The sequence below is a fragment of the Leptonychotes weddellii genome, chromosome X (genome assembly GCF_054177405.1).
Source record: "Leptonychotes weddellii isolate Sample4059 chromosome X, ASM5417740v2, whole genome shotgun sequence".
Lineage (NCBI taxonomy): Eukaryota > Metazoa > Chordata > Mammalia > Carnivora > Phocidae > Leptonychotes > Leptonychotes weddellii.
This window is the reverse complement of record NC_138385.1, coordinates 1,305,451-1,331,256: the sequence shown is the minus strand read 5'-3', so window position 1 is coordinate 1,331,256 and position 25,806 is coordinate 1,305,451. Positions and strand designations below refer to the sequence as shown.

At 59.9% G+C, this 25,806-nt stretch overlaps 1 protein-coding gene across 8 annotated transcripts; it reads right to left on the bottom strand.

Annotated features, from left to right (window-relative positions):
* On the bottom strand, nucleotides 1-25,397 carry HCFC1 (host cell factor C1). Of its 8 annotated transcripts, none has more exons than XM_081808036.1 (26): nucleotides 24,178-25,397; nucleotides 17,782-17,930; nucleotides 17,446-17,606; nucleotides 16,617-16,825; nucleotides 15,392-15,476; nucleotides 14,784-14,890; nucleotides 13,434-13,613; nucleotides 12,972-13,331; nucleotides 12,544-12,704; nucleotides 11,648-11,845; nucleotides 11,108-11,332; nucleotides 10,895-10,999; nucleotides 10,414-10,633; nucleotides 10,028-10,170; nucleotides 9,740-9,878; nucleotides 9,339-9,559; nucleotides 7,186-8,689; nucleotides 6,741-6,904; nucleotides 5,629-6,202; nucleotides 4,929-5,252; nucleotides 4,584-4,702; nucleotides 4,363-4,500; nucleotides 3,824-4,009; nucleotides 2,910-3,210; nucleotides 2,306-2,369; nucleotides 1-2,136 (listed from the first exon to the last, which is right to left on the bottom strand). In XM_081808036.1, the coding sequence occupies exons 1-26, from the start codon at nucleotides 24,368-24,370 to the stop codon at nucleotides 2,097-2,099; spliced, it is 6,270 nt and encodes a 2,089-aa protein (XP_081664162.1). In that variant the 5' UTR covers nucleotides 24,371-25,397; the 3' UTR covers nucleotides 1-2,096. The 8 variants fall into 8 exon arrangements, with proteins under 8 accessions (XP_081664162.1, XP_081664159.1, XP_081664163.1 ...); XM_081808033.1 differs by having other exon boundaries at nucleotides 5,629-6,205; nucleotides 24,178-25,396; XM_081808037.1 differs by having other exon boundaries at nucleotides 4,929-5,249; nucleotides 24,178-25,396.
* Between the last annotated feature and the right edge of the window lie 409 nt (nucleotides 25,398-25,806).

Genomic DNA, 25,806 nt, shown 5'->3' with positions numbered 1-25,806 from the left:
TTATTTCAAAAAAAGTCTTTTAATTGTTCAAAATAGCACAAAACGACATCGCACTATGGTAATATTGAGTCACGGGGGTTACTCTACAATAGATGAACGGGGCGTACTGTTCTCAGAAATGAGAGAAATCAAAGGGCGCTCAGGAGAAGGGACAGGGAAAACAACAGGACCAGGCGAGTGGGCTCCAAGGTGACTGACTAAACGTGACATTTTCCACAGCGAAATATACTATAATACAACAAACCAGAGGCCCCAGAAGGTGCGGGCCAGTGGCAGGGGTCTGCAGAGGCCGGGCCCCTCACTGCAGCTCATCTCCAGGGCAGAGATGGGGGGGTCTGAAAAGATTGACTGCTCGCTTTAAATCCTTCTGCACAACCCGCTGGCAAGCCTTGCTCAGTGCCTAAAGCTTGGGTGTGGGGCAGAAAGCTGTCTCACGAGCCACACTAAGAAGTGCCCCAAGCCTCCCAAATTCGGCCCTGGGAGGATGGCCGTGGCCCTGTAAATTCACAGAACTGGTGCTGGTAGCCTGCTGCTTCCCCACGGTCTCTCCTGGGTGACACCACACATCTGCTCTCCCAGGCTGCTCTCTGAGATGGGAGTTGCCCCCCAACCCCTCACCCCACCCCTTTTGACACTTTCGCCTGGAGGGCGTGGCTGCAGGAAGCAGCAGTTGAGGGTGGCAGATACTCTAAGCCAGTTTGCCAAGGAGGGAGCCTGGGGGCTGGGGGGGAGGGGGGGGTCATAGGGAGGGGGGTGGGGAGGATGTTGAGAGCCCTGCGAACCCAGCACCTGCTCCTCCTCAGAAACCTGACTTTAGGCTCCAGCAGACTCTCAAGCTCAATCCTACAGGTGTAGAGCAATCACCCATGGGGAGTGAGGTTTGACAGCTCACCCCTCCTTTGTCCCAGAGGCCTGGGGACAAGCAAAGGGGCAGACGGCAGGGGCCAGCAAGAGGAAATTGGGCCAGGCAACCAACACCAGGCCCGCAGGGGAGAATCCACGCCTCTCCTGTGCCAGCTGCCCCCAGCTTTTCTTCCAGAAAGATCCCTGCCAAGGCTTAGCCAAGGAGAAAAAAGTAAAAGTTAAAAAAAAAAAAAAAAAAAAAGATACACATTCTGTACACAGCTAACAACAACAACAAAAAAAGGGACAAAACCCCACACACTAAGGCTAAAATTACAATAAAAATGTTAACTTCATCAATTCCAACTTAAAAAAAATACAACAAATGCAGCAGTTGGTGGTGTGGCCCCTAGCCCCGACCCAGGGGCCAAAGCCAGGCTCGGTGGGGGCTACTCTACGCCCCGCTGGGAGTCAGGAGATTTGCACAGAACACTGCTCAGGCCACCACGGGCTCATTCTTCCCCCTTTCTTTCTTTCTTCTTCCTTTCTAGCTCTCTAACTGGGAAAGAAGAAGGAAGGGGCAAGGGGTGGGAGTACGAAGGCCGCTGAGACGGGGTTGGACAAAGCTGAAGCCCAGGGTCGGGAGGTGGCAGGATACCCAAAAATAACAAAGGAAAATGGAACCAGATGGACATCGAGTGCACGGGTGCCCTGCCAATCTTCTCGGAGCAGAGGCAGGGGAGGGGAGCTGGGGGCGGGGGGGGGGGGCGAGCCTTTCTTCTGCTTCCATGCTGCAGCCCCTCCCGCCCTTGGCTGCCCCCCCTCAGGACCAAGGTGACAAACTGCAAGAGGCGTGCGGGTGCTGGAAGGCGCGTGCATTCCGTTCTCTGCGTCTCGGCCGCTTCATCCGAAGCGTCTGTCGAGCTCCCTCGAGGGCCTCAGAATTCCAGGCTTGCTCAGCTCCCAGAGGAGGGCACTGGTAAGGAGAAGAGGGGAGGAGGGCACACTTGTCTCACTTGCTCACTGCTCTTCCAGATCTGCCTTCTGCTTCCTCCCACAGCAATGGTAAAATGTGCTTTCTTGAGATTATTTCAAAAACAGAGAGAGAGAGAGAATGAGTGGCGGCGGCCAGTGGCTCCTGAGGGTGAAGTGTGAGCGCCGGGTGGGTAGGATGGGTGGGCCCTGGCAGGTGGCGTTCCTGAAGCAGAAGGGGGGGGGTCTGGCGAACAATCCAGGTGCAGGGGAGCTGCCTCTCACTGACCATCTGCCTTAGATTTCTTTGGAGCGGATTTCCTTGGAAGAAGACAAGAAAAAGGAAATAGAAAGCGTCAGCATGGGTCCTGATGATGCTGGGAAACCACAGGTGGGCCTCACACAAGCTCACACCCTGTGAGCAGAGCCCCCTCCCAGTAGCTGTCTACCCCCAGCCTTAGAAGGTTCCCAAAAGGGGCTTCCTGCTTACATTTCCGGAGAGGACATGGGCCGCTTGCTGGCTGGCTTGGCGCCAGAGCTGTCTTTACTGGTTTCTGAAAGCAAAGACGGAGTGGTAAGCAGCTCGGCGAGGTGGGAGGGCCGGCCGACTTCAGCCACACAGCAGCCCACAGGCCAAGAGAACGAGAGTGGAGGAGACAGGGGCACCCTGCCCACACCCTACAGAGGCCTGTGGAGAGTGACGGCCCCTCCTGTGTGCGCCACCTCTCGCAGTCGCCCTAGGCCCAGGTAGAGGCCCTCAACGGTTCTCCCTGGTCGGCCTCATGGGAACTGGCGTGAAGCCCGACAGGGCATCCTGGGGCGTCCATTTCCCACCCTGCCCCCTGGACTTGGGCGTCACCTTGTACCTCCTACTTGAAATTCGTACAGTCCCCCATCTCACCTCAAAACACCTCTGGGACAGCTTTCCCCAAACCTGCAGATGAGGCGAGGTGCCCCCTACGAGACCCCTCCATAGCACCCACCCTAGGTGATCTCCCTCAACTCCCTCATGTAAAGCTCTCCAGTCCAGCTTGGAGCTGTGTCACCCCACCTCACGTGATGCTTGCCCAAGGAGCCTCCTGAACGATACCCACCTTGCAACCACCTCACTTGGGTGGCCGGGCCATAGCCCTTCTCATTGCGGGCGGCAATGCGGAAGATGATGGCGGGCTTGGTGGTGTAGTCGATGTGGGCGTTGGAGAGGCTGGAGGATTGCACCAGGCAGGAGGGGCTGGGCCCGCAGTACACCCGCATGAAGGCCAGCTGGGCCGGGGTGGAACTCTTGGGCTCACCACCGGCCTGCGAGCTCTGGATGGCCAGGTACACCGAGTACTCGATGATCTTGCCAGAGGTCACAGACGGCGGCTCCCAGGTGAGGTGAGCACCATCTGGACTCTAGAACCAAGGGGCCAGAGGTCAAGCCCTGCTGTCTGTGGCCCTTGTGGCTATCTCACTCTGCCTGTCCAGGAACAGAGGAGCGAGAACACTCCGCAGCTCCCAGATCTGACTGCTGGGACCTCACCCCTGTTCCTGACACAACAGAGCTATTTCACAGCAGATGCAAGGAGCTCTGAGGACATGGCCTCGCCCGCCCCGACCCGGAAGGCAGCCTGACGGAATGACGAAGTAACCTGAACGGGGACTCAAAGCACAGCCTCCCTTCACCTGCTCTGCCACCGACTGTGTGACTTGGCACTTAGCCTCTTGCTGCCTCAGTTTCCTCATCAGATCCCAGACCTCCTCAGGATGTTGAAGGATTGGATAAAAAAACATGTTGAGCGTGGCAGGTAATAGACCCTCACTGAACACTAGCTGCCATGTCAGAGAGAGGGAGGACGAAGACAGGGAGGGGAAGGAATTTACCCTCATCCCATCCCAGCAACTGGTGACAGGACCAGAAGCTGCACCCCAGACCTGGCCCGACAAGAAGGGAGCTCCCAGTGTACGGATTCGGGCTAGGCCTGCTCGACTCCAGCTGGGCACAGGGTCGCCCCACGGCAAGACTCACTTTGCTGATCTTAATGGCACAGGGGGCCCCTGGGAAACCAGGCAGACAGGTCTTAAAGGCTGAGATCTCGCTGAAGGGCCCCCGGCCGCAGGCGTTGATCCCAGCAACTCGGAACTTATAGGCTGTGCCCGGCTGCAGCTCCTGCTTCTTCAGCTGGTTGTAGTCGGGGACGGTGCCCGAGTCATCCTGGGGAAAGAGGCCGGAAAAACAGGAAGAGAGAGAAAAAAAGGTGACCTAAAACCCACTGTCGAGAGAGCAGCTCTGGGGTTGGGCTCCGGGGCCAGCACAGCAGTTTCCCATCCCGGGGACGGGGCAGGAGAGCAGCAATGGCGAGAGAGAACTAGCACTGGGCTTCTTTGCAGCTTCGAGAGCCACGAGAAAAGGAAGTGTGTGCAAAAGGCTCTACACCTGGCTGTCCTCGGGCCAGCCCCAAGATGGAAGGCACCTCTGGGGAGCTTCAGAAGTTCCCACGAGCCCTGGTACCTGCCTCATGGCCAGGATCCACCCACCCGAGGGCGTCGGCTCCCAGGAAAACTTACGTCAGAAGGGACAGCATCATCTGGTGGCAGGAAATAGTGTGTCACCATTACATTGGTACCCTTAATGACCCCCACATCAAACCACTGGTTCTCCTTCTTCACAGGCGCTTTGCTGGGCGGGGGCGGTAGGTCTGGCTTCTGGAAGACGGGACGGAGATCAAACCGTCAGCCTTTGGGGCCCAGAGGCAGCATCCCCTGAAACCCCATCACACCAGACTCACCACACCCAGGGACTCGATGCCATTGGCCACTTCAGTCAGGGTAGCCGCAGCCTGCAGCTTTGCGGGGCTGGCTACCACCACCGGCTGGGGGGCCACAAATGTGTTGGATGGAGCCAGGCCTGTGAAGAAGAAAGACATCAGTGGGAGTGGCCCCAGAGACCTGGCTTCTGTGTGGGGAGCCCTTCCCTTGGGCCAGACTGTACTGGTTATGTCTGTGTGGAAGGACCCAGACGCTCGCCCCCAGACCTTTTCTCCCCAGTCAGCACAGCTCCCGGGGTGGGGGAGGAGGGGGTAGTGCCGGAGGACAGGTGCACGTGGCCGGGGGGGGGGGGCCCTCCTGCTTACTCTCAGTGGCCGTGGAGGGCAGCAGGGCCACGGTGCTGGGGACGGCCGCGGCCAGCTCACTGAGGCAATTGCTCTCGATGGTCGGGTCATTGAGGCTGTCGGCAGGGGCCAAGGCCTCGGTGGGGAGGTGGTGGTGCTGCTGCTGGGCCTGCGCCTCTTGCAGCTGCTGCTGCTGCTGGACCAGGGCCGCCAGCTCCTGCTGCGTCAGCACGATGGGGATGGTGGTAGCCTGGCCCTCCTGGCCTTCAGCCGACAGGTGGCCCAGCTCCGCCTGCGTCACAGCCGCCGCTGCCTCGGCCGTGTCCATGGGCTCCCCGGTGCCTGCTCCGGGGGGGGGACACACACACACACACACACACGCTACTCAAGAGGAGTGCCAGCCGGGGTGGCCCAGCCCCACCGCCGCTCCCCTCCTAGCCTAGGGTCCCCTGGGGGCAGCTGGGATGGCCGTGGGCCTCACTTCCTGGCCCACCTGCACCCTGCCCTCCCCATACCAAGGGGCTCTGCCTACACCTTGGATGCCAAGTCCAGCCCAGCCGCTGGGCCCGCCCTCCCAGTCACGTCTAACTCATGCCAGGCTGGCAGGGAGGCTCCACAACCCCCTGTCCTTGCTCCTCCCGAGAGGCCCATCTTCCCCTCAGGGCTCCCGTCTGGCCTGGACTTAAGAAGCTGCGGTGAGCCCCCCCCGCCCAGCACCTACCCATGACGGCCTGCTGTGCGGCCTGGAGCACCGCCTGGATGGCCAGGGCCTGGGCCTCCTCCGTGGCTGCGGCCTGAGCGGCCGCTTCGGCAGCAGCAGTCACCGCCAGCTCCTCAGGGGTGAGCCCCGTCACCATGAGGGTGGTGGTGCCCGCCTGGGCCTCAGCCATCAGCTCCTGGGGAAGGGACAACTGGTCTACTTCAGACTGTGTGGGCGGGGGCGGCTGGACCACCACAGTGGCCACCACAGCTGAGCTGGCAGGCTCCTGGCCCGAAGACGGGTCCCCTGTACTGCTCAGATCCACGGCGGCTTGGAGCTCAGGGGTCTGGGAGGCTGACAGGACCTCGGCGGACTCCCCCATCAGGGGTGTGGAGGCGGGCTGCAGGAGTTGCCGTGGCGGCAGCTGCTGGCGAGGCCCTGGCGAGGCCTGGAGTTCCTCTGGGGGCTGCAGGATGTCAACAGCAGAGAAGGGCATGTCAGAAGTTTCTGTGTTGGCTATGGTCACTGTTATCGTGGCCGGGATGGGGACTTCGGTGGTCAGAGCCCCTGGGGTAGCCTCAGTCATTGATGAGATCTTCTAGAAAGGGAGAGAAGCCCCCGTCAGAGGGGAGGAGAGAGTGGCCAGAGCCAGGCAGCCTTCATCTTTCCCTGGAGACCTGGTTTTTCATTCTCCGTGACCAGCATCACCCCATCTGATGGGGAGGGCAGCAGGTGACTGAGCAATGCGGGGGGGGGGGGGAGGGGTGCGGCAAGATGGGAGACCCTTGGGACCTGGCCGATTTTCACCCATCCTCAGAGACGCATCCTGGTCTAGCCAAAGGGGCACTCCGGCTCCTGCCATGTCACTCCTACAGTTTATAGCCAAACAAGCCACGGGAAACAACTACGGAAATCAAAGCGTCTCCGAGACGCTGGGGCCCAGGAGACCCCTGCCTCCTATCCTATGATGCCCCAGGCTGCCCTTTTACGATCAGGAAGAGGGAAGAGGGAACGAGCAGCGGCCCTGTGCCTGGTGCGAGAGTGACACCTGGTGTCCGAGTCTGGAACAGCACAGGCCAAAAGTGCAGCGGGCAGCAGGGAGGAGACACAGGGGATCCTCCTGGGGCTCTTACCGGCACCGAGGGGCCCGGGACCGGCGTGGACTGTGTCACAGTGGTCACAGCCCGCGTCAGCGTAGAGGACACGGTCGTTGTAACGGCACTGGAGCCGGTGATGTTCACGCTGTCACCCTGGGTGCTCTCCACCTCTCCCTGGTCACTGGCGGCTGGTGGGGGATCTGTAGGGGAGGGAAGCAAGCAGAGAGAAAGGTGACAAGTACTAGGCCAGCAGGGACCTGTGTGTGCGTGGAGAGGGGGGCGTGGGGGGGGGGGGCAGCAGCGCAGGTCAGCAGGAGCCCCAGGGCCTCTAGCTTGGCTTTGCGCCACAGGGGACACCGGGCCCCAAGAAATCAAACTACTGGCCTCTGGCCAGGTGGATCTTTTAGTTACCACCCCCTCCTCGGCCTCTGAGCCCTGGGCTCCAGGAGACGACGAACGCCACGAGGGTATCTTCACTCACCTTGGTTCGAGCTCATGTTGGAGGTGACCGTGGTGGCCGTGTGCGTGGTCCCGGTCTCGTGCGTCTCACAGGGGGGGTTGGAGCAGACCCTCTGTGTCGGGAAGGGAGCCAGCAACGAAGCAGCGGCCTGGGGGGCGACGGTGGCCGCTGCTGCCACCTCCAGGCCGGACTCTAGGGTCCTGTGGGAGGGAACGGTATCGGGGAGCAGGGCACCCACACTGACGGACATGGTGGTACCAGTGGAAGTGGTCTGGTGGGTCTCACAGGGGCGGCCGGCAGGGGGCTGCTGCCCCCCCTCGGGCTGGCCCGCACCCCCGCTGGAGGTGGCCGTGGTGGGCGTGTGCGTGGTGCCCGTCTCGTGGGTCTCGCAGGGCGGGTTGGAGCAGACCCGCTGGGCGCTGCCCGCGTTCGAGGTAGTGGCAGTGCTGGTGGTGCCCGTCTCGTGGGTCTCGCAGGGCGGGTTGGAGCACACTTGGCTCACGGGGGCCGAGGGGCACAGCAGCGCTTCCAGGGCCGTCACAGTCACGGCGGCGCCCGGCGAGCTCTCGTACGCGGGCGCCCCGGCGCCCATGGCGGAGCGGACCACGGTGGGGGTGTTGGTTGTGTGCGTGTGGTGGGCCTCCAGCTGGCGCCCCGCAGCCAGCAGCGGGCTCAGGCCGGCCACGGGGCCATCCTTGCCTCCGAGGACGCCGGCTCTGACCTGGCCGCTCACGGGAGCCAGCTGCACGAAAGCAGGGCCGTGGCCGCCGGCCCCCGCCGCCAGGCCCGGCCCGAGGAGCGGGCCAGCCGCGCACGGGGCCGCTCCGGTGGCCATCACAGTCATGGTGCTGCTCGTCACGCTGGTCTGGCGCGTTTGGCACGAGGGCTGCGCGGAGCCCTGGGCTCCCTCCGACGGCCCGGCAGCCGCGCTCACGCGCAGCACGGCGGCCGCGGGGCCGGCCACGCAGGCACGCCGGGCATCTCGCTGCTGGCCGGCGCTGATGCCGGCCACGGCCGTGGTGGCGGTGCTGGTGGTGCCCGTCTCGTGCGTCTCGCAGGGCGGGTTGGAGCACGCGTGCTGCCCAGCCATGTTGGCCGTGGCGGTGGTGGCCGTGTGCGTGGTGCCCGTCTCGTGGGTCTCGCAGGGCGGGTTGGAGCAGACGCGCACCACGCCGCCGTTCTGCTGCCCTACGGCTGGGGTCACGAGAGAAGCAGCGGCCTCCTGCTTGTCACAGACGAACTGCACTTGCGCGGGCTGGGGCTGCCCCCCGAGGTTAGCCACGACGGTGGTGGTGGCCGTGTTGGTGGTGCCCGTCTCGTGCGTCTCGCAGGGCGGGTTGGAGCAGACCAGCGTCACGGTGCCTGGCTGCACCTCCCCCTGGCCCGAGTCAGCAATGGTGACCGTGGCCGTGGGCTGCTCTGTAGTAGGCGAGGCCAGAATGGACACGGGGAGGTCATGCACAGGCTGGGCCTCGACGCCACTGGGTGCCGTGATGAGAGTCACCTGGGTAGGCTGGGAGACAGGCTAGGGGAGAGGACAGACGGGAAGGGTTACTTCTGTAACTTCCGGTCTGTCCCTCCGGCCATCCTACAGCGTTACCCGTGCTGGGGGGACCATCCCCTCAGTTCCTAAAGCGACAGCCCTGGTAAAGCCAGGACCTGCTCTCCCTCTGACCCCCAGACACTGACTTGCTCAGGGACCAGGGAAGAGGCACGGCCTCACCTCACAGGCCATGGGGACTGGGAAGGGGCTGTGGGGTCGGGTCCGAGGCTGGGGCCAGCCCTTGGTCAGGGACGGAGCCCCAGATGCTTTGCCTCTTCCACAAATTCAGCTTAAGATGCACGAAAAGAAAAAAACGCTACGTATGCAGGAAGAGAAATTGTCGCATCCTCTATGTTGTAAGAGAAAACGTCTGCCGGGTGTTCAAAAACTAGAACCGCCTAAGACCTAACGTCCTGACACGACGGTCAGACGGTGACTAAGAATCCCAGTGGTGCAACAGGGAAGCGCCCTCCCCCACCCCCGCCCCCCGGGGTCCACGCGGGTGAGGAAAAGAGGGCCTGGCGTGGGGCCCCAAGACGGAGAGCAGGAGCCTCGGGCTGTGGCTCATCCGTGCGCACACAGAGTCCGGGACGCGCACCCGCCCACCCCCGCGCTCTCCCAGCTGTCCTACCTGCATGGTGATGGTGGGGGTGGTGAGCCCGCCGGCCGCCGTCAGCGTGGTCTGTGCAGCTGACACGGTGATGGCAGTGGGGTTGATCACCTGGCTAGAGAGGGTGGCGATGGTGCCCAAGGTGGTGATGGGTGTGGCCAGGGAGGCGCTGGTACTGTGGCCCCCAGCTCCGGCAAGGCTGGTGGAAACGGTGCCTGTCACTGTGCCGAGGGTTGTGACGCCTGGAGGGGAAGGGGGCAGGGGTGGGGTAAGGCCCGTGGCTGGGGCCTTTCCCCTGCCAGCAGCTTTTCCCCTGGTGGGGCCAGGACACGGGCAGATGTGGAGCACACCCCAGGGGAACAGAAGGCTGGGAGTGGGCACCTCTCCCATGGAAAGGCGGGCCCAGCATCTAAGCTACACACCTGTGGTGCCCTTCACAACCAACGTGGTGACAGCTGGCTTGACGGCAGAGACAGTGACAGGAGTGACCAGGCGGACACCCCCCATGGGCACGGTACGGAGGATGGTGCCCGGCTGTCCAGGGGCCCCCTTTAGCACCACCTGGAATGCCAGAGGAAAGCGCCCCCATGTCACTCCAAGGTTGCCCAGACCCTGTGCCGCCCCCTCCCGGGCCCCTCAGGAGGACACGTGTGGCCTGCTGGGGTCCTGGGCTGGACACTGGGGGGAGGGGAGGGCCAGGCATGCCTCACCTGAGTCACTCCTTGCTGCCCGTGGCCAGTGGCGATTTTAGGGACAGCTGTGATGATTTTGGCAGGTGCTCCTGTTCCCGAAGTCATCACTTTGGTGGTGATGATGGTGATGGGGGACTTGATGCCAGGACTGCTGGTCACGCCTGGACAGGAGAGGGGCGGCTTGGCCTCAGGGGCTCCTCTATGTCAGTACCCTTTGCCCATCTCCCTCACGCCCTCCCACCCACCACCCCTTGATTCAAAGGCGAGAGAAAAAGAGAGGAAAAGCAGAACAAAAGCAAGAGCACGCCACAGCCCAGCCTCCGCCTGCCCCTGTGGCCTCAGCCTGCGCCCGCCCCTGTGGCCTCAGCCTCCCTCCTCGCCCGTGCCCTGGGGGCGGCCCCTACCTGTGGCACCAGCCTGCGTGATGATGGCCGACATGGGGATGGTCTTGATGATGGTGGTCGTGCCAGGCTTGGTGGTGCTCGGGGACACGCTGCTGATGCCCAGGATGGTGGGCTTAGTCCCAGCCCCGCTGGCCTGCGTGGTAGTGATGATGGTGGTGGGCTTGCCATCTGCGGAGGTCACTAGCTTCAGGATGGTCCCGGCCGGCAGGGGCCCTTTGGTCTGCAAGAGCAAAACAGGTAGAGGACAAGGTGAACTGGCATCATCGCCAGGATCGAAAGTCTGACACAAAGTCTGCCCTGGCCACTCTCTACTGGTGGCCCGAGCAGCTCATGGAATGTTCTGAAGACTGGGAGAGACGGGACCAAGCCACAGGACTCTCTGTGCCACACGTGCTTGAGATCTTCTCTACGCAGGGAGGCGAGTTCTTCCTGCGGCCCAGTGCCCCCCACTTGTGTCAGAGTCTGGGGCCCACAAGCTCACCTGGATGATCTGAGTCACTGGGCCCGTAGATGCCTGGCCCGTGACTGCCGAAGTCTGAACCGGTTTGGTCTGAACCACTGACATCACTTTGCCCAGGTTGGAAATCTAAAAAGGAAAGGATGGAGCAAGGAGTGACATGGCAACCAATCAAGAGTGTGGCAGCGCCACAACCTGGTAGCTGTCACGTGTAGCAGGGTGGCGCCTGTCACTCACCAGAGCACTGCCTCCTGGGACAGAGATGGGGCTCTTCACCAGGGTGATGGTCTTGGTGACTCCACCCACCACTGTGGTCACCACCTGGGCTTGCTGGGCCACTGTCACAGTCCCTGACTTGTGCACTGTGATGATGGGGCGGGTGGATGTGTTGGCAGCAGAGGAGACTGACGTCCCCACCTGGGCAGCTGCAGTCTTCAGCATTCGAGTGGCTGGGTTGCTCACCTTGAAGGGGCAGAGACGGCCGATGAGCAGGACAGAGAGTCCGAGCCCCCGCCCAGAATGTCCTGGCAGGCCCACGGCCCCCTCCCCCCCGCTGCGTGCTGTCCTACCTCCCCCACCAACCCACCTGCAGAACGGCTCGGCTTGGTTTACCTTTCCTTTAGTAAAGCAAGGGAGGACACTGGCAGACGGCACACCTAGCCTAAGGCTGTCCCAGCCCCCAAAGTAACCTCTTGTTCCACAGCCCACGGCGAGCAGCAGTTATGGGCCAACAGCCCCAAGGCTGCTGGCTCCGATTCAGGCCTGAGGAGTGCTCACCATGACTGGCGAGGAGGCCACCTTTACGGTAGCCGGGAGGGTGGTGGTGCCAGGCGTCACAGCCACGGTTTTGACGATGGTGGTGCCCGCCGGGACACTCAGCACCGTGGGCGCCGAGGAAGGAGGGATCTTCTGTGTGGCAGCGGCCGCGGCCGCCAGCGCAGCCATACCGCTCATCTGTGGGCTGCTGCCGATCACCTGCGGTGGGCACAGCATGCATGAGCCCACAGAAGGGCACTGAGGCCACCGAGCTCCCTGCTCCGGACGCTTCGGCAGAGCCCAGCGAGACGCTCAGCCCTGCCCAGGGAGCCTCCCTCCTGGCCCAGCATTCCTCTCGGCCCCAGCCCGGCCTCCTGCCACTGGCCAGCGTCTGCCAGAAGCTCTAGGTCTTTTTTTTTTTTTTTTTTTTTTAAAGATTTTATTTATTTATTTGAGAGAGAGAGAGAATGAGAAACAGAGAGCATGAGAGGGAGGAGGGTCAAAGGGAGAAGCAGACTCCCCGCCAAACAGGGAGCCCGATGCGGGACTCGATCCCGGGACTCCAGGATCACGACCTGAGCCGAAGGCAGTCGCTTAACCAACTGAGCCACCCAGGCGCCCTCTAGGTCTTTTCTAAAGACCACGGAGTCAGGTAGAGCTCTCCCCTCCTGGCGCCGGGTCAAACCCCAGCTGGCTAGATTCTCCCCTCAGGCTTCCAAACAACAAAGTTCATGCTTAGGATGCCCTTGTGTGAGTCAGATTCAGACAGCAGGGAGGTCCTCCTGAAGCATTAGCTTATTAATTTATTATTAACTCAGTAATGACAGGTTGCCTCCCCTGCGCTCCGCAACCGAGAAAAGCCCAGGCTGGGCGCCATCGATCACTAGGAAGTCCCACCCTACCCGATGGCTCCTCACCGTCCCCTGGGCACTCTGCGTTGGCACAACCATTCGCACGCCTGCAGGAAGGGAGGTCACGGTGACGGGGGCTTTCCCAGCCTGGCTGGCAGGTCGCATGGTGACCAATGGGGTTCCTGTTGTTGCCTGAGGACCGGTGACTTTCAGAACAGCGGGAACACCTGGCGAGGGAAGCAGGCGGCCATCAGCGGAGCCCCAGACCTCTGCTGCGTTCAGTGTGTAAACGTGAAGCGCTTCCGTGACCCGCTTGTGCGTCCCGTACGGTCCTTCCAGACAACCTCGGGGACTGGCTCCGCCCCAGCGCTCCACGGCCCGAGCCGGTGCCGATGACCATCAGGCGTGCTGTCTTCAGCAGCCCTCGCTCAGGCACACCATCTCCTGCTGGGCTAGCCCCTACCCTCAGGCAAAGTGCCAGGCCCCCCGCTCACCTTGAGTCCTGGCTGCAGTGGGCACGGAAATCGAGCTGCCAGGCACTGTCGGCAAGACCTGGATGGTGGTGGTGGTCGGGGGCGCGGCGGCAGCCTGGGGCAGGAGCGTGATGCCTACTTGGGTCAGCGGCTGCACGGCAGGTGCGGCTGCTGCTGGGGCAGGGCTCTTGGGAGGGTTGGCAGGCACAGACGGGACTGGATTGGGTGTGGGGGAGGTGGCAGTAGCAGCCGTGGCAGGAATGTCATATTTCTGGAGCTGCAGAAGGTAACTGTCGGCTGTCGCCACTGCCCCCCAGCTCACCTCCAGGGAGTTGGTGTTGGCTCGTACCAGCTGTACCCGGGCCGGGGGCGGTGGCTTTTCTGTGAGAGAGCGCAGCTGGTGAGAAGGGGGACCGGCATGAGGCCCCACCCCGGGCCTCAGCTGGGCTGTGGCGGCCTCTGGCTCCTATCCAGCTGCCTTACCTGTCTCCAGGTACCAGAGGTCCTTGCAGCAGACCTGGTTGTTCCAGGCCTTTCGGTAGCCGTCGCGCCCACTCCATATGTACAGGCGGGTATTGATGGCTACAGCACAGTGGCCAGCTCGGGCCCGAGGAATATTGTCCTCCAGCGTGTCCATCAGGATGGTCTCCCAGGCCATGGTATCTGGGGAGGGTGGCAGGGGGAGGTCAGCAAGGGGGTAGAGGAACCCACAACCCCCAGTGGCCCTTTGGCCTTTGGCTGTCAGGGATAGGGAATTAGAAAACAGGAAGTCATCAAAGATTACTAAACTAAAAACAAACAAACGAAAAATAACTCAGTGTGGCAAAAAGACCGTGAAAGATAAAATTATAAACCACAAACTACAAACTGGGAAAGCTATTTGAAACGAACAGCCAAAGGTTTCACTTCTCGCACATCAAACAACACAAGAGCCTATAGAAAGAGACGGGCACAGAGGAACGCGAGTTATGGAAAAGGCGACAGAAGGCTCTAAGGAGAAATACATACCCTCACTCAAAGTGAGAAAAATGCAAACTGAAACCGTAAGGCGCCTGGCAGTTTGATTCTCCTGCCTGTTGCAGCCGGGGCTCCAGGTGAGCCGGGGTGGGGGTCGGGGGGCTGGGGGCGGGCCCGGGGGGAGAGAGTCAGTCACCTATCAGACCTGGTGAAGAGCACTCTACCGGCGCTGCCAGGTGCCAGGGGCACCTACGTGGGTACAGCCTCTGTGCAGGACGGCTTGGCAACGGCCTTCAACAGCGAGTCTACCTTTAGGTCTTTACCCTTCAAATGCACTTGCACGTAGGCGAGAACAGTGCAAGGATACTCACGGAGCAGCGTCTGTGCAAGTTTCAACACCTTGATAGCAATTCAAAAGAATGAGGCCGCTCGCCGTGCGGGGCTGGGATGGTCTCCAAGACAGAATAAACCGAAAAGGCCAGGCGCGGCGCTGCGGAGAGCAGGCTGCCGTTGTGTTTGTTTGTTTATAAAGGAACCTACAAACGATGCTGGTATATGTAGAAGAGTCCCTGTGGGGTGGATGACAAGCCCCCAACACGGCTGCCTCTGCAGAATGGGGGGGCGGGAGGGAGGCTCTGCACGGTTAAGCTTTTGTACTTTCAGATGTCGGACCACATGTAGGAAAAGAGCCTATTCAAAACATGAAAGCGAGCATCCCTCAGAGTGCTCTGACCAGTGGCTACTTCTCGTGGATTCTAGAGGCACGGGCCTTAGAAGCAGCTTCACTCCCTGCACACCCCACACAGCTCTCGGGACTGAGGAGGGCCAGCCTCCCGCAGCCCTCCGCAGGCCACTCCGAGCCCGAGGAGGCCATACCCAGGTTGAGACAAGCCAGTGTGTTGGTACACTTCCACTCCTTCTCGTGTGTGGCCACTTTGACGTCATCCATGACGAGAGGCACCCAGCCACCAAACACGTACATTCTGGGACGAGGGAGGGAAGAGTAGGAGAGGGTTGTAGAGGAGGTGCCAAGCTAGAGGCCACCTCTTCCATCCAGAAAGTTCTAAACACGCCTGGTCCTCCAGCTCTCCCCAGGAGAGTCCCCCGGGATGCATGAAAGCTCTTGATGCAGCCCTCTCCGTGGTGGCTCAGCTCTCACAAGAACTGTGTCACCTCCACCACGTGGCATCGTTACTTAGCTCATCTAAAGCTCACCTCAGTCCCCATCGCTCTCATATGCGCTTTGGGACCTTGGTGTTGACAAAGACACCCAGCTGCTTGTGGAGAATATCTAGAACAGTCTGCGCCCCTCTACCCCGAGTCTTTCTTGGTCTCCCGGGGTCGTAATGTAAAGACGGGGCTGCGGAAGGCCAGCCCAACCAGAAAGAGGCCTCCTCAGGCCTTAGGAATTGCAGGAACAAAACTGAGAGCCCTTTGGGGGCGGGGGTGGGCTAGGAAGAGAAAAGCCATGGCCAGCTACTCACTTGTTTCCTATGGTTGTGGCTGAGTGAAGGCTTCGAGGAAGAGGTGCCACCCCGCTGAGACTGGGCTTATTCCACGTCAGAGTCTCTGTGCAGAGCAACGGAGAAGGGAGGGTTACCTACACTAGGTCAGACTCGGGCCCTCCGCCCCAGAGGCTGTTCCCCAGGTTCAGGGAAGGCTCTAGAAGGTGGGTGCCCACCAAGTGCAAGAATTCCATGCCTGGCCTCCCTACAGCCCAAAGAGGCCCTCTGGTCACCAGGTTCCAGCATTTCCCAAGCTCGGTTCGCAATCCTGGCAAGCGCATCTCGTCTGACACTTACTGAGCACCTGCTATGAGCCAGCACTGCTCTCGGGGGTTCGGGCTGGAGTGAAAAGCGCATCCTCAAAAGGCACCGCACTCCACACCCTGCTCTCCACGAAATGCGTCCACCCCCACGCTGCCTCCACTGTCTATGGACCGAGCGTTGGCAAGCGCTGTGCTGCTAGGAATTTCGCTCACAGTAAACGGTTTCCTTTGAGTGCCAACGCTGATCTACAGTTCAACGTAACCCTGCAGACACAGCTTCTCCCCTCAGCCTTCCTTCAGGCCAAAAACTTGACCTTTTTTCAACCACTCCTGATATCCACCCTGGTTACGAGCCCAAGTTGTCCCCGGAGGTCTCATGGGTCTCTCAATATCCCATTTGACTGTGAGAGACCAAGGTGCGTCACTCCTGTTACAGTCTCATCACTGACAAGTTGACAGGGACAAATGCTACCTCATCTAGTCAATTCCATCTTAGAAAGGCCTTTACCCCCTTCCCCTTATCCTCCTCTGAGAAAGCAGACCAACTGAGCCAGCTGAGCCTTGCTCTTTCTTTTCTTTTTTTTTTAAAGATTTATTTATTTATTTATTTATTTGAGAGAGCGAGAATGAGAGAGAGAGAGAGTACATGAGAGGGGGGAGGGTCAGAGGGAGAAGCAGGCTCCCTGCCGAGCAGGGAGCCCGATGCGGGACTCGATCCAGGGACTCCAGGATCATGACCTGAGCCGAAGGCAGTCGCTCAACCAACTGAGCCACCCAGGCGCCCAAGCCTTGCTCTTTCTTAAAAGCAATGCCACAAGCTCAGGGCAAAGAGCACAGCCACCAACAGGGTCCTGCTCCCACCCTGCCACGACAAGGAGAAGGAGCTAAGCGGCACGCTAACTCCGTCTCCCCACCCCACGCCGGCAGCACCCACGTCTTACCAATGTCCAGGGTCCAGAGGTCCCCCAGTCTGCAGCCACTCATCCCTCCATAGATCACCAGCTTGGACTTCTTATTGTCTTTCTCAGTGTAGACCACAGCAGTATGTGACTCCCGGGGTGGAGGCAGGACGCCGTAAGTGATGGGGATGTCCCAGGCTACCACTCCGGAGCCTGGCCGCAATTCCAGGATGTATAAGTCATTCAGGTACCTAGGGGAGAAAGGCCAGTTACGGCAAGCCCTGACTCCACGCACCAGAGGCCTCACCAGCTCCTAGGGGTGAACAGCAGACTCCTTCGGAGACAAAGGGTGCTAAGTTACACGAACTCTAAGTTCTTCTACCCCTGGCCCTGAGAAGGGGCTGCCAGAAGCTCCCAAGGATGAGTGTGAGTCCAAGAGGAGCAGTGAGATGGGGTGTGCTGAGCCGCCTCGCACACAAAACTGGGGACCATACTAGGGCCTCCTGGGGTAAAAGGGGGTGCCAGTTTGGGACCACCTTCAGACTTCAGAAAGGTACTCGGCCCCTGGCCTTGGAAAATACCATCACTAAGACTGCAGGCAGCAAAGGCTAGGAAGGAAAGCGCCAGCTCTAACTTGGTCTGAGGAGCAGGGACCAGCTGAAGGCAAGGTGGGTTTTGACCTCCTGGCCCAGCCCTCCTGCCATGCCACCTCCTCTGGGTTAGAGACCTCAGAGCCAGAAAGCTCCCTACAGGGTCTCTAGCGTCACCCTCTCATTTCACAGAAGAAAGGGACTCGGCACGGTGGGGTTGGCTGGTATGTGGTGAAGCACACCCACCCTCACGATTCCACATGAAGAGGACAAAGCCTCACCTCGGAATGTTGTTCTTGGGGTCCTCACTATCGTTGGCCAGACCCCCAAACAGGTAGCACTTGTTGCCCACAAGGGAGAAGCTGTGCCCAAGCCGAGGACACGGAGGGGGTCCGTTTTTGGGCGTCTTTGCTTTGAGTCTCTTCCATTCCCACCGGCTTGCCTGCAAAATCAAGACTCAGGGATTGAATCAGGGATGAGCTGGTCACCATCAGGGCCTGGGCCATTTGTTGTGGAGGGAGGAGTCGGGGGGGGGTGGGTAGGCACCTGAATGGAGTAGGAAGGTCCTGCAGCCTCCCCTCCCACCCAAACATTGGGAGCACACTGTGGGCCATTACCTGAAGCTCATAGAGGTCATTGCTATATTTCCCATACTCCACCATCCCACCAAACACCAGCAGGCGAGTCCCATCACACACGAAGCCATAGGCTGCACACCCGGGGGGAATGTCCCCTCTCACGGCTGGGATGAACCACTGGTTAGTCGCTGGGGAACGAAAGGAAGCAGAAGTCAGAACACCTCAGGAAGTCTTAAGAACCAGAGGCCCCACTCCTCTTACTCCCCAAATCCAGCAGCCTGCAAAACGTGGTCTGAGAAAGGAGGGGCCAGCCCTCCATCCAAGCCATTTTCTAAGCCCCATGACCTCAGAGACCACCTCAAAACAGCCTGCAGTCACCCAGCTTCTCATCAAGGTTGTCTTAATAAGCAGGAAGTCACTAACCAGGATAATTCACTAGCTTCTGGGAATGTGGCCACTGACTTCCTTCCCTTACCGCTCAGTGGGTCCAATATTGGAAAGAAATGTCTAACACCCGAAATACCCTCTCAGTGGCCCTGTGCACCTCTTCCTGGGGGCGCAGGGCTACACCTCTAAGTGGCTCAAAGAGTGACTGTGGCCAGCTGAGGGAGGCCAATCAAGGCAGCCCAGCCTGCTGGCTGAGGAAAGCCGGGGGGGGGGGGGCGCGGGGCGGGGGAAAGAATCAATCTCTGCTGGTGTCTCCTAGGTGATGGTCCACAACATCCACCCTTCCCCTCATGTCACACCCATGCTGATCTACAACATTCCTGAAAGCCAGAAGTGGTGGCTGCAAAAGCTTCCCCCAAATCCATCACCTCTAAGTGGGGGTGGGGTGAGGAGGCCACCACCAAAGAAGAGGGTGAATGAGAAGCCCTCCCTTGCTCCACCCAGCACCCCACTCCTCCCCTCACTTCAGGCTTGCATCCTGGGTTCAGCTCCCCGTACACCTGCCATGCCAGGGCCTTCCAAAGAAGTCAGAGGGCGCACATCCTCCTCTTTTGAGGGATCCTTTTCATTACACATTATTTAAAGGACTATCCCTGGGGCACCTGGGTGGCTCAGTCATTAGATGTCTGCCTTCGGCTCAGGTCATGATCCTGGAGTCCTGGGATTGACCCACATTGGGCTCCCTGCTCGGCGGGGAGCCTGCTTCTCCCTCACCCTCTGCCCCTGCTTGTGTTCCCTCTCTTGCTGTGTCTCTCTCTCTCTCTCTGTCAAATAAGTAAAATCTTTAAAAATAAACAAACAAATAAATAAAGGACTGTCCCCAAACAACATGCCACACTCCCTCCAAAAACCTCAAACTGGGCACCAGATGCGTGATTCCACACGCCTAAACTGCTTTTGGTCAAATGTGAGTGACTTGAGACTGAAGCACCTGGTGGGTGGACAAGGTACCGGAGCATGAGCAGCCCTGGAGTCTGAATGGGGGTTAGGAACATCCCACGGGGAGGGCCTTGGGAGGCCCCAGCTGCTCAACTGCTTCTCAGCCTTTCTGTATAGGCATGTACTTAACTTGGTCCTTGATACATCTCTCCTGCACACTAGGTGACAAGTCCTACATACACGTCAGCCAAAAGGTCTGTCCTCACCTAAAAGCACACTGTACCTCCTGAGAGTTACGGCCTTTCCTGGGGTAAAAGTGCCCCTGCCGCTCACCGCTACCCAAACTCTACAGGTTGGTTTGGAACAGGCTGTTGATCCTCCCCCGTGCCACCTACCCCTCCTCCATGGTTCACTGGCGTCACCGGGACTCCAGGATGAGCAGCAGCAACCCCCCCCCGCCCCCGGCCGTCTGCCACTTTCCTGGTAGAGGTGCAGCGCCTCTGGCATGTGCGTGCGCCCAGACCCTGGGTCCTGGCTCACCGCCGCACTGTCATCCCCACTGCGAAAAAGCAACCAAGAACCGCCGAGGCGAACGACCAGGCACACATTGGAAGAGACGGAGTTCCATCCAAGTTACTGAGCTAAAAGCTAAAAGCAGCCTTGGAGACTGCCTCAGCCAAGCCCCCTCAGTTGATAAAGGAACGGAGCCCAGGAGGGGAAGTGACTTACTTACCTGAGGTCACAGAGCAAAACAGACACAGACAAGAACCTCGTCACCAACTTACACTTGATCTTAGCCAAAAGGCCGAGAAGCGATACCTCGTCACCAACTTAAAAGCAATCACTAGGTACCCACCCAGGGGCCCCACGTACAGGGAGCCGTCGGCCGCCCTCACTCACCTGAGCACCCTCCCAGCTGCTCCACAGAGCTATGGAGCCATCACGGGCCGGCGGTCAGGACTCTGACAAAGCTACATGGCAAGCAGGGTCAACCCACAGCTTTCCCATCGTGCTCGAATCACCGGCCCAGCTGGCCAGGCTAGAAGTGACGTCCCAAGAGCTCATGATTGCCAGCTCATTTAAGAAGAGCTGATCTAGGGGCGCCTGGGTGGCTCGGTCGTTAAGCGTCATGCCAAGGTCATGATCTCAGGGTCCTGGGATCAAGCCCTGCATCGGGCTCCCTGCTCCGCGGGAAGCCTGCTTCTCCCTCTCCCACTCGCCCTGCTTGTGTTCCCTCTCTCACTATCTCTGTCAAATAAATGAATAAAATCTTAAAAAAAAAAAAAAAAGAGCTGATTTTGTTCTGGAACACTCGGGGCAGGGGCCCTCCACACTGCTGTCGAGAGCAGTCTGTCGGGCAGCACCCGTTTCTGGTATGAAGCCACAGCCCCAGTTCTGCCCGTGAGATGGCACAGCCGCCGTCTCGAACACACCAGCTGCTCTCAGTCGCCCCGTGATCATATTATCTCTAGCTCATCGAGCGGGGCATCTTGTAACCCAACCTCTGGGTCCCACATTCTCCATTCGCTCTGGCTTGTCAGTGCGCTCAGCCGGGAACGGGTTTGAGGAGAGGAGGCCACCTGCACACAGGACCCTTCGTGGGATGACCAGAAACATGACTCCATCTTCTCTCTCCTCGGCAAGCCTGAGACCGCAGCTTTGGGGTTTTATCAGCTGCCCCACCCCTTTCCCCACTGGCCCCCTCCATCTGTAGTCGCTCCTGTCAACCTCTACGCATCACCCCCTAGAGACTGTACCACACAGCTGGGGAGACAGTCCACCGGTGGCCTTTTTGTTCGCTCTGTCACACCACAGCACTTCCTGCGTGGCGGACACAAGGCCAAGCGCAGGGAGGCACAGACAAGCCCGCTCTCACCCGCCAGCTCCCAATCTAGCAGGAAGGCCCCCGTGCCCTCCATTCACGATGGGAGGAGCGGCCCGGGACACGGCTGCAGCACGCCCGAGCTTGGGAGCACAGAAGAGGGCAATGTGGCAGAGGGGGCTTCTCAGAAGAGGTGAATTTGGAGCCAGGCCTTGAAGGGTGAACAGGATTTCCTGACAAATGAAACTAACAGGCCCAATCAGGAAGTGACTGCAAGAGCTGAGTTAGAAGAGAGGAGGTCTCAGAATGGAGGGGGGCAGACGTGAGAAGAGCCTAACTTAGCGGCCAATTCGCTACAGGGACAGAGGCACAGGAAGGTGTTTCCAAGGCGGTGGCCTGTGCCTGTTAACTGAAGGAACAGACAGCCCAACTGTCTCCATGAAGATCTGTACTCTAAGCGCTCCTGCATGACCCTACCACCAGCTGTCAGGGTGACCCTAAACCTGTCACTTCCCCTCTCGGACCCCAATTTCCTCATGTGCAAAAACAAGGAAGTTCCACTAGATGTTTTCCAAGGCTCCTTGCAGCTGCCAACAGTCACCAGACGTTAAAGAACCACTGAGGCAGACCAGCCTTGGGCAACTGGTTTGGTGACCAGCCACACCCTCCCCTCGCCAGGGCACACCCCACCGTCAGGACCAGGTCCTCTCCATAATCCGCTTTGCTACAGTGAGATAAAATTTTCTAAGGCCAAGGAGAGTAGCTACCTCAAGACCTCCCAAAGGCCAGTCAAGTGTCCCACAGCTGCTGTGATAGCTGTCGCCAAAGAGGAAGGACATACACCCTTCAAATGTCACCCCCAGATCACTGAGCTAACCAAGACAGCAAAGTGCTCACACACGCCCCGAACGCGCCCCCTAGAGCCATTTATCTTAGCAACAGGGAATGCTTCCAGCCAGATCAGCTCTCTCTCCACAAGGTCTCTCACCCCACAAAAGGAAAAGTGCAAGAGAAGAGGCATAAGGAGGATATGCTCTGACCTGATTTAAAACAAAACAACGGCAAGCAGAAGGGCAGCTGTCGAGGCAACAGCTAAGGCCCCCAGGACCCCGTGTCCGTGCCTTCACTGGTGGAAGAGGGGCATCTCTCCCGAGGAGAACGCAAGAACCTTGCAGCTACAAGAACCACAAGCAGACACCAAACGCTGGACAAATTCCTGCTCCGTTCAAATAATGAGCAAACCCTCAGAGGAACGGGGAGTTGGGTCTGCTAGTGGCTCTCCTGAGAAGTTGCCTGAGGAGTTGATTAGCGCAGTTTCCAAACTGCTAACCTGGGGAAATCCAGGGCTGCAGCCCTTTGGAAGGCTGGCTACCCTCTACTACATGACATTACCCTTGCAGATGGGAAATGAATTAAGCTCAAAGGGGCCAATTCATTTTAATAAACTAATGAATATGCAGAAGCCCCTGGAAGCAGTGGACTTTAAGAGCTGATGGTAATTAGGCCCCTGCCCTACTTTCTAAAATTGTATTTCCCTGTTAAGGAGCCTGCTCCAGGCCTTATGAGAATCAAGTCAGTCCAAAGAGTTTAGAAGGTTCTGCTCAGGGCAGCGGCCTCTCTGAAACAGCCCTGCCCCTCAGCCTTACCTTACTGAGCGAACTGCCGCCGCCGCAGCTGTCTGAGCTGGCACAGGGCACCACCAACCAGCCCAGCCTCGCTGGGGGCAACAGGTGCTGAGACCCGGAATGCAAAGGGTCACCAGCAACCCACCAGCCTTTGAAATTTCAGTCAATTTAGTAGGGGCAACAACCTACAGGGAGCAGAGAAAGCTGCACACACAGCCTCAGGGGAGGGAGAGGGGAGCACCCAACCCTCACCACGCTAACCACCTTCTCCCTTGGGTGCCAGCTCCCCACCCCAGAGCAACCTCAAAGCTGGGAGGACGTGCCCAGATTCAAGGACCTGGTATTGCCAGAGCCGTGGGAAAGAATGGACCTGGAGCAAATGGACTCTGCTAGATGCGATGCCGGGGGAAGAGCTGGAAAACAGCTCCTGGCCACCACCAAGCTGAACGCATCCCCCCGCTGCAGAGGGGGACTTCCTAAAAGACCACTGACAGGTGTGTGGCTGGGTGTGTGTGTGTGCTCGCAGCCAGCCTGTGCTTTTCCCCCAGATGAGTGCACGCGGGCCCACTGGCCTCAGGGAGAATGCCTAGCCCCTCCTTCCGAGCAAGGCGAGGTGCTGTGTGCCATGGTCCCTTCAACAGGAAGCAACACGGTGTGCAAAGCAGGCCAAAGGGGCCACTACGGGCAAGAGGCCGCAGGAGGATGCGGCCCAGTCCCAGAGCTAGCAAGGACGCTAGGCAAAGGGCACGCACAGCAGCTTTCTGTGTCCGGAGGAATCACAGTCCTCCCAATCAACGACACCCTGGGTTTGGGGGAGGTATGAAAATGGGCAAGGTAACGTCAACCTCACAGAAGGAGAAAAGGTAAGGACCCACCGAGCCCACTACGGATCACTGGATTTCACCTCCTACACTGGAGGGCCCTAGATCAAGAAAAGAAGCAACCCGAAGAGAAAAACACTACAGAAGTAAACGGCGAAAGGGGGAGACAGCAATGCCGCCCTATCTGTGAGTGCCCAAGGCTCCTGCACAACCTCCGAGACGGTTACCCAGCAGGGCACACAACCCCCCCCCACCACGTCGGGATTAGGGTGCTCAACTCTGCCCCTAATCCGTAATCTAGAAGCCTGTCATTTCTCCCGAATAAGCATCAAAGATGAAGAAGAGCTGAGCAGGCGCAGGAGGAGGGAGGAAGGGGGTGGGACTCTGCCTGCGCCAAAGGGACGCATCCGCCAGCCCGCCCGCCCGGCGGGGTAACGGTGTGTGTCTCAAGTCTACGCCGGCGACGCCCCCGCCCCCTCACCAACCGGACTGGAGAATTTCTCTCGGATAATGAAAAGCACTCCTCAAATACAGGAGCCGGGGGGGAGGGGCAGTGGAAGAACGGGGAGAGAGAAGGAAAAAGCAGAGAAGCCGGGCTGAGCAAAGGGTCGCGGAACAGAGAGAGCTGATCAGTGCGGAGGGAGAGGGAGGAAAGGGAGGGAGAGAAGGCAGGAGGGGAGGGGAAGAGAAAAGAGGGGAGGGAGGGGGAGAGGAGGGAGGGGAGGAGGGAGAGAGGGGGGAAGGAGGAGGAGAGGGAGGGAGGGAAGAAGAGGGAGAGGGAGAGGGAGGAGATGGAGGGAGGGAGGGAAAGATCCCAGGACCCAGCGGGCTTTGCACTCACCCGTGTTGTACACGTGCAGTTCGTCCACTATCCCCTCGTTCCCGCCGCCAAACACCACGATGAGTTCCTTGATGGCCACGGCTCGGTGGCCGTGGCGGGGCCGGGGCACTGGACCCGACCAGCCCACCACTCGCTTCCAGCGGGGCTGCAGGAGAACCGCCGGCGAGTTGGCGGGCGACACGGCCGAAGCCATAGTTCCGGGAAAGGCCGTAGTGGGAAAAAGTCACCTAGCGGGAAGGGAGCCCCCCAATTCCTCTCACACACACCCCCTTTCGTCTAAGGTAGCTCTCACGGAGAAGCGGTTCCTCACACAGCGGTGGACGGCTCCATGGAGGCCGCCATCTTAACTACCCTCCTTCCCTTCGGCTCTTCCCCTTCTTCTAGCTCACCCCGTCTCTTCAAGAGCCTCCCGAAACTTTCGAGCGCCTAGCCCCGAGAAGCTGGAGGCCGCCAAGTCTCGCCGCCCTGACTACTCGCTCGGACGCTCCCGCTTACAAGCTCGGGCGGGAGGCCCTGGGAGCCGCCATCTTGAGCCGCCTCTCTCTCCTCCCTTCCTCAGTCGTAGCCCTCCCCCGCCGGAAATGGCGGAGCCCCGGCCCGGTTCCCACACCCCCCAAGTCCCCTGCACTGGCCGGCTTCCGGGGCGGGTGGAAAGGAGCCACAAGCACCGCGGTTGTCCCAGCCCCGCCGGCGCTCACACCACAATTGTGGGAGCCGCCATCTTGAGACCGTCCCGCTTCCCCGCCCAGCGCTTAGTGCAGCCTCCGCTCCCGAAACAGCCTCGACACTCGTAAGGAACAGAGGCGCGCCGGAGGCCAATGGAACGAACTCGAATGCTCGGGGGCTGCTCGGAGACTTGCGCCGTACAGCTCGTGAGGTCTCGAACCTCTCCCCCAAGTCCGCCTCTGCTGCTCAGGCTGCGCCTGCCGCCCTGGGAGCCGCCATCTTGAGACTAACTCCCCCTTCCCCCCTATTCTCTTCCTCCTGGGTCAGTTCTTCCACTGCAAACCAAACGCAAGGCAGCGTCCGATCCTCGCTTCCCTCCTTATGACTCCTTCCCACAGGAGCCGCTCCAAAGAGCCAGAGTTAGGCCCCGAAGTGGCAACTGTACGGCAGAAGGAGCGGTAACGGCAGGGCGCTCATGCCTCCTCCCTGGGAGCCGCCATCTTGTGTGAAGAAGTAACAACTAAACATGGCGGCAGCGGCGGTCGGGCGAGGGGGCGGAGTCGGGTGACGTCACTGTCTCTTCCCCCCCCCCCCACCCCCGCCCTCGCACGGCTGCTCCGTGAGCCGAGGCCTCTTAAAGGACCCCCGCGCTGCCTCGCGGCGAGGGCCCAGGTCCGCCGCGCGCTAAGCTTGGGCTCAGGCCGCTCTCGGGTCAGGCGCAGGCGCGCCCAGCCCCGCGGCCCAACCCCCCCATTGCGCCCTCACGCCTCCGCCCTGGGAGCCGCCATCTTGCCACTTCCCCTCGCCCGGCCGTCCACGGGCGTCAATAGCGACTTTCAGCACAAAACAAAGATGGCGGTTGAGGCATCTGGTGAATGCCCGGATGAGAATACCTCAAACGAGCTCGTCCCCGCCCCCTTGGGAACAGTCCCCCAGGTCGCTGAAGGAACACACGCCCCAGGA

Bases quoted from the DNA above. Each gene is read 5' to 3' on its own strand.
- HCFC1 (XM_081808033.1), bottom strand. From the start codon at position 24,370: ATGGCTTCGGCCGTGTCGCCCGCCAACTCGCCGGCGGTTCTCCTGCAG. The intron at 17,607-17,781 runs GTAATGGCCCAC...TTGATTTTGCAG, and splicing joins ATGACCTCTATGAGCTTCAG to GCAAGCCGGTGGGAATGGAA. The intron at 11,846-12,543 runs GTGAGGAGCCAT...TGCCCACCGCAG, and splicing joins CGCAGAGTGCCCAGGGGACG to GTGATCGGCAGCAGCCCACA.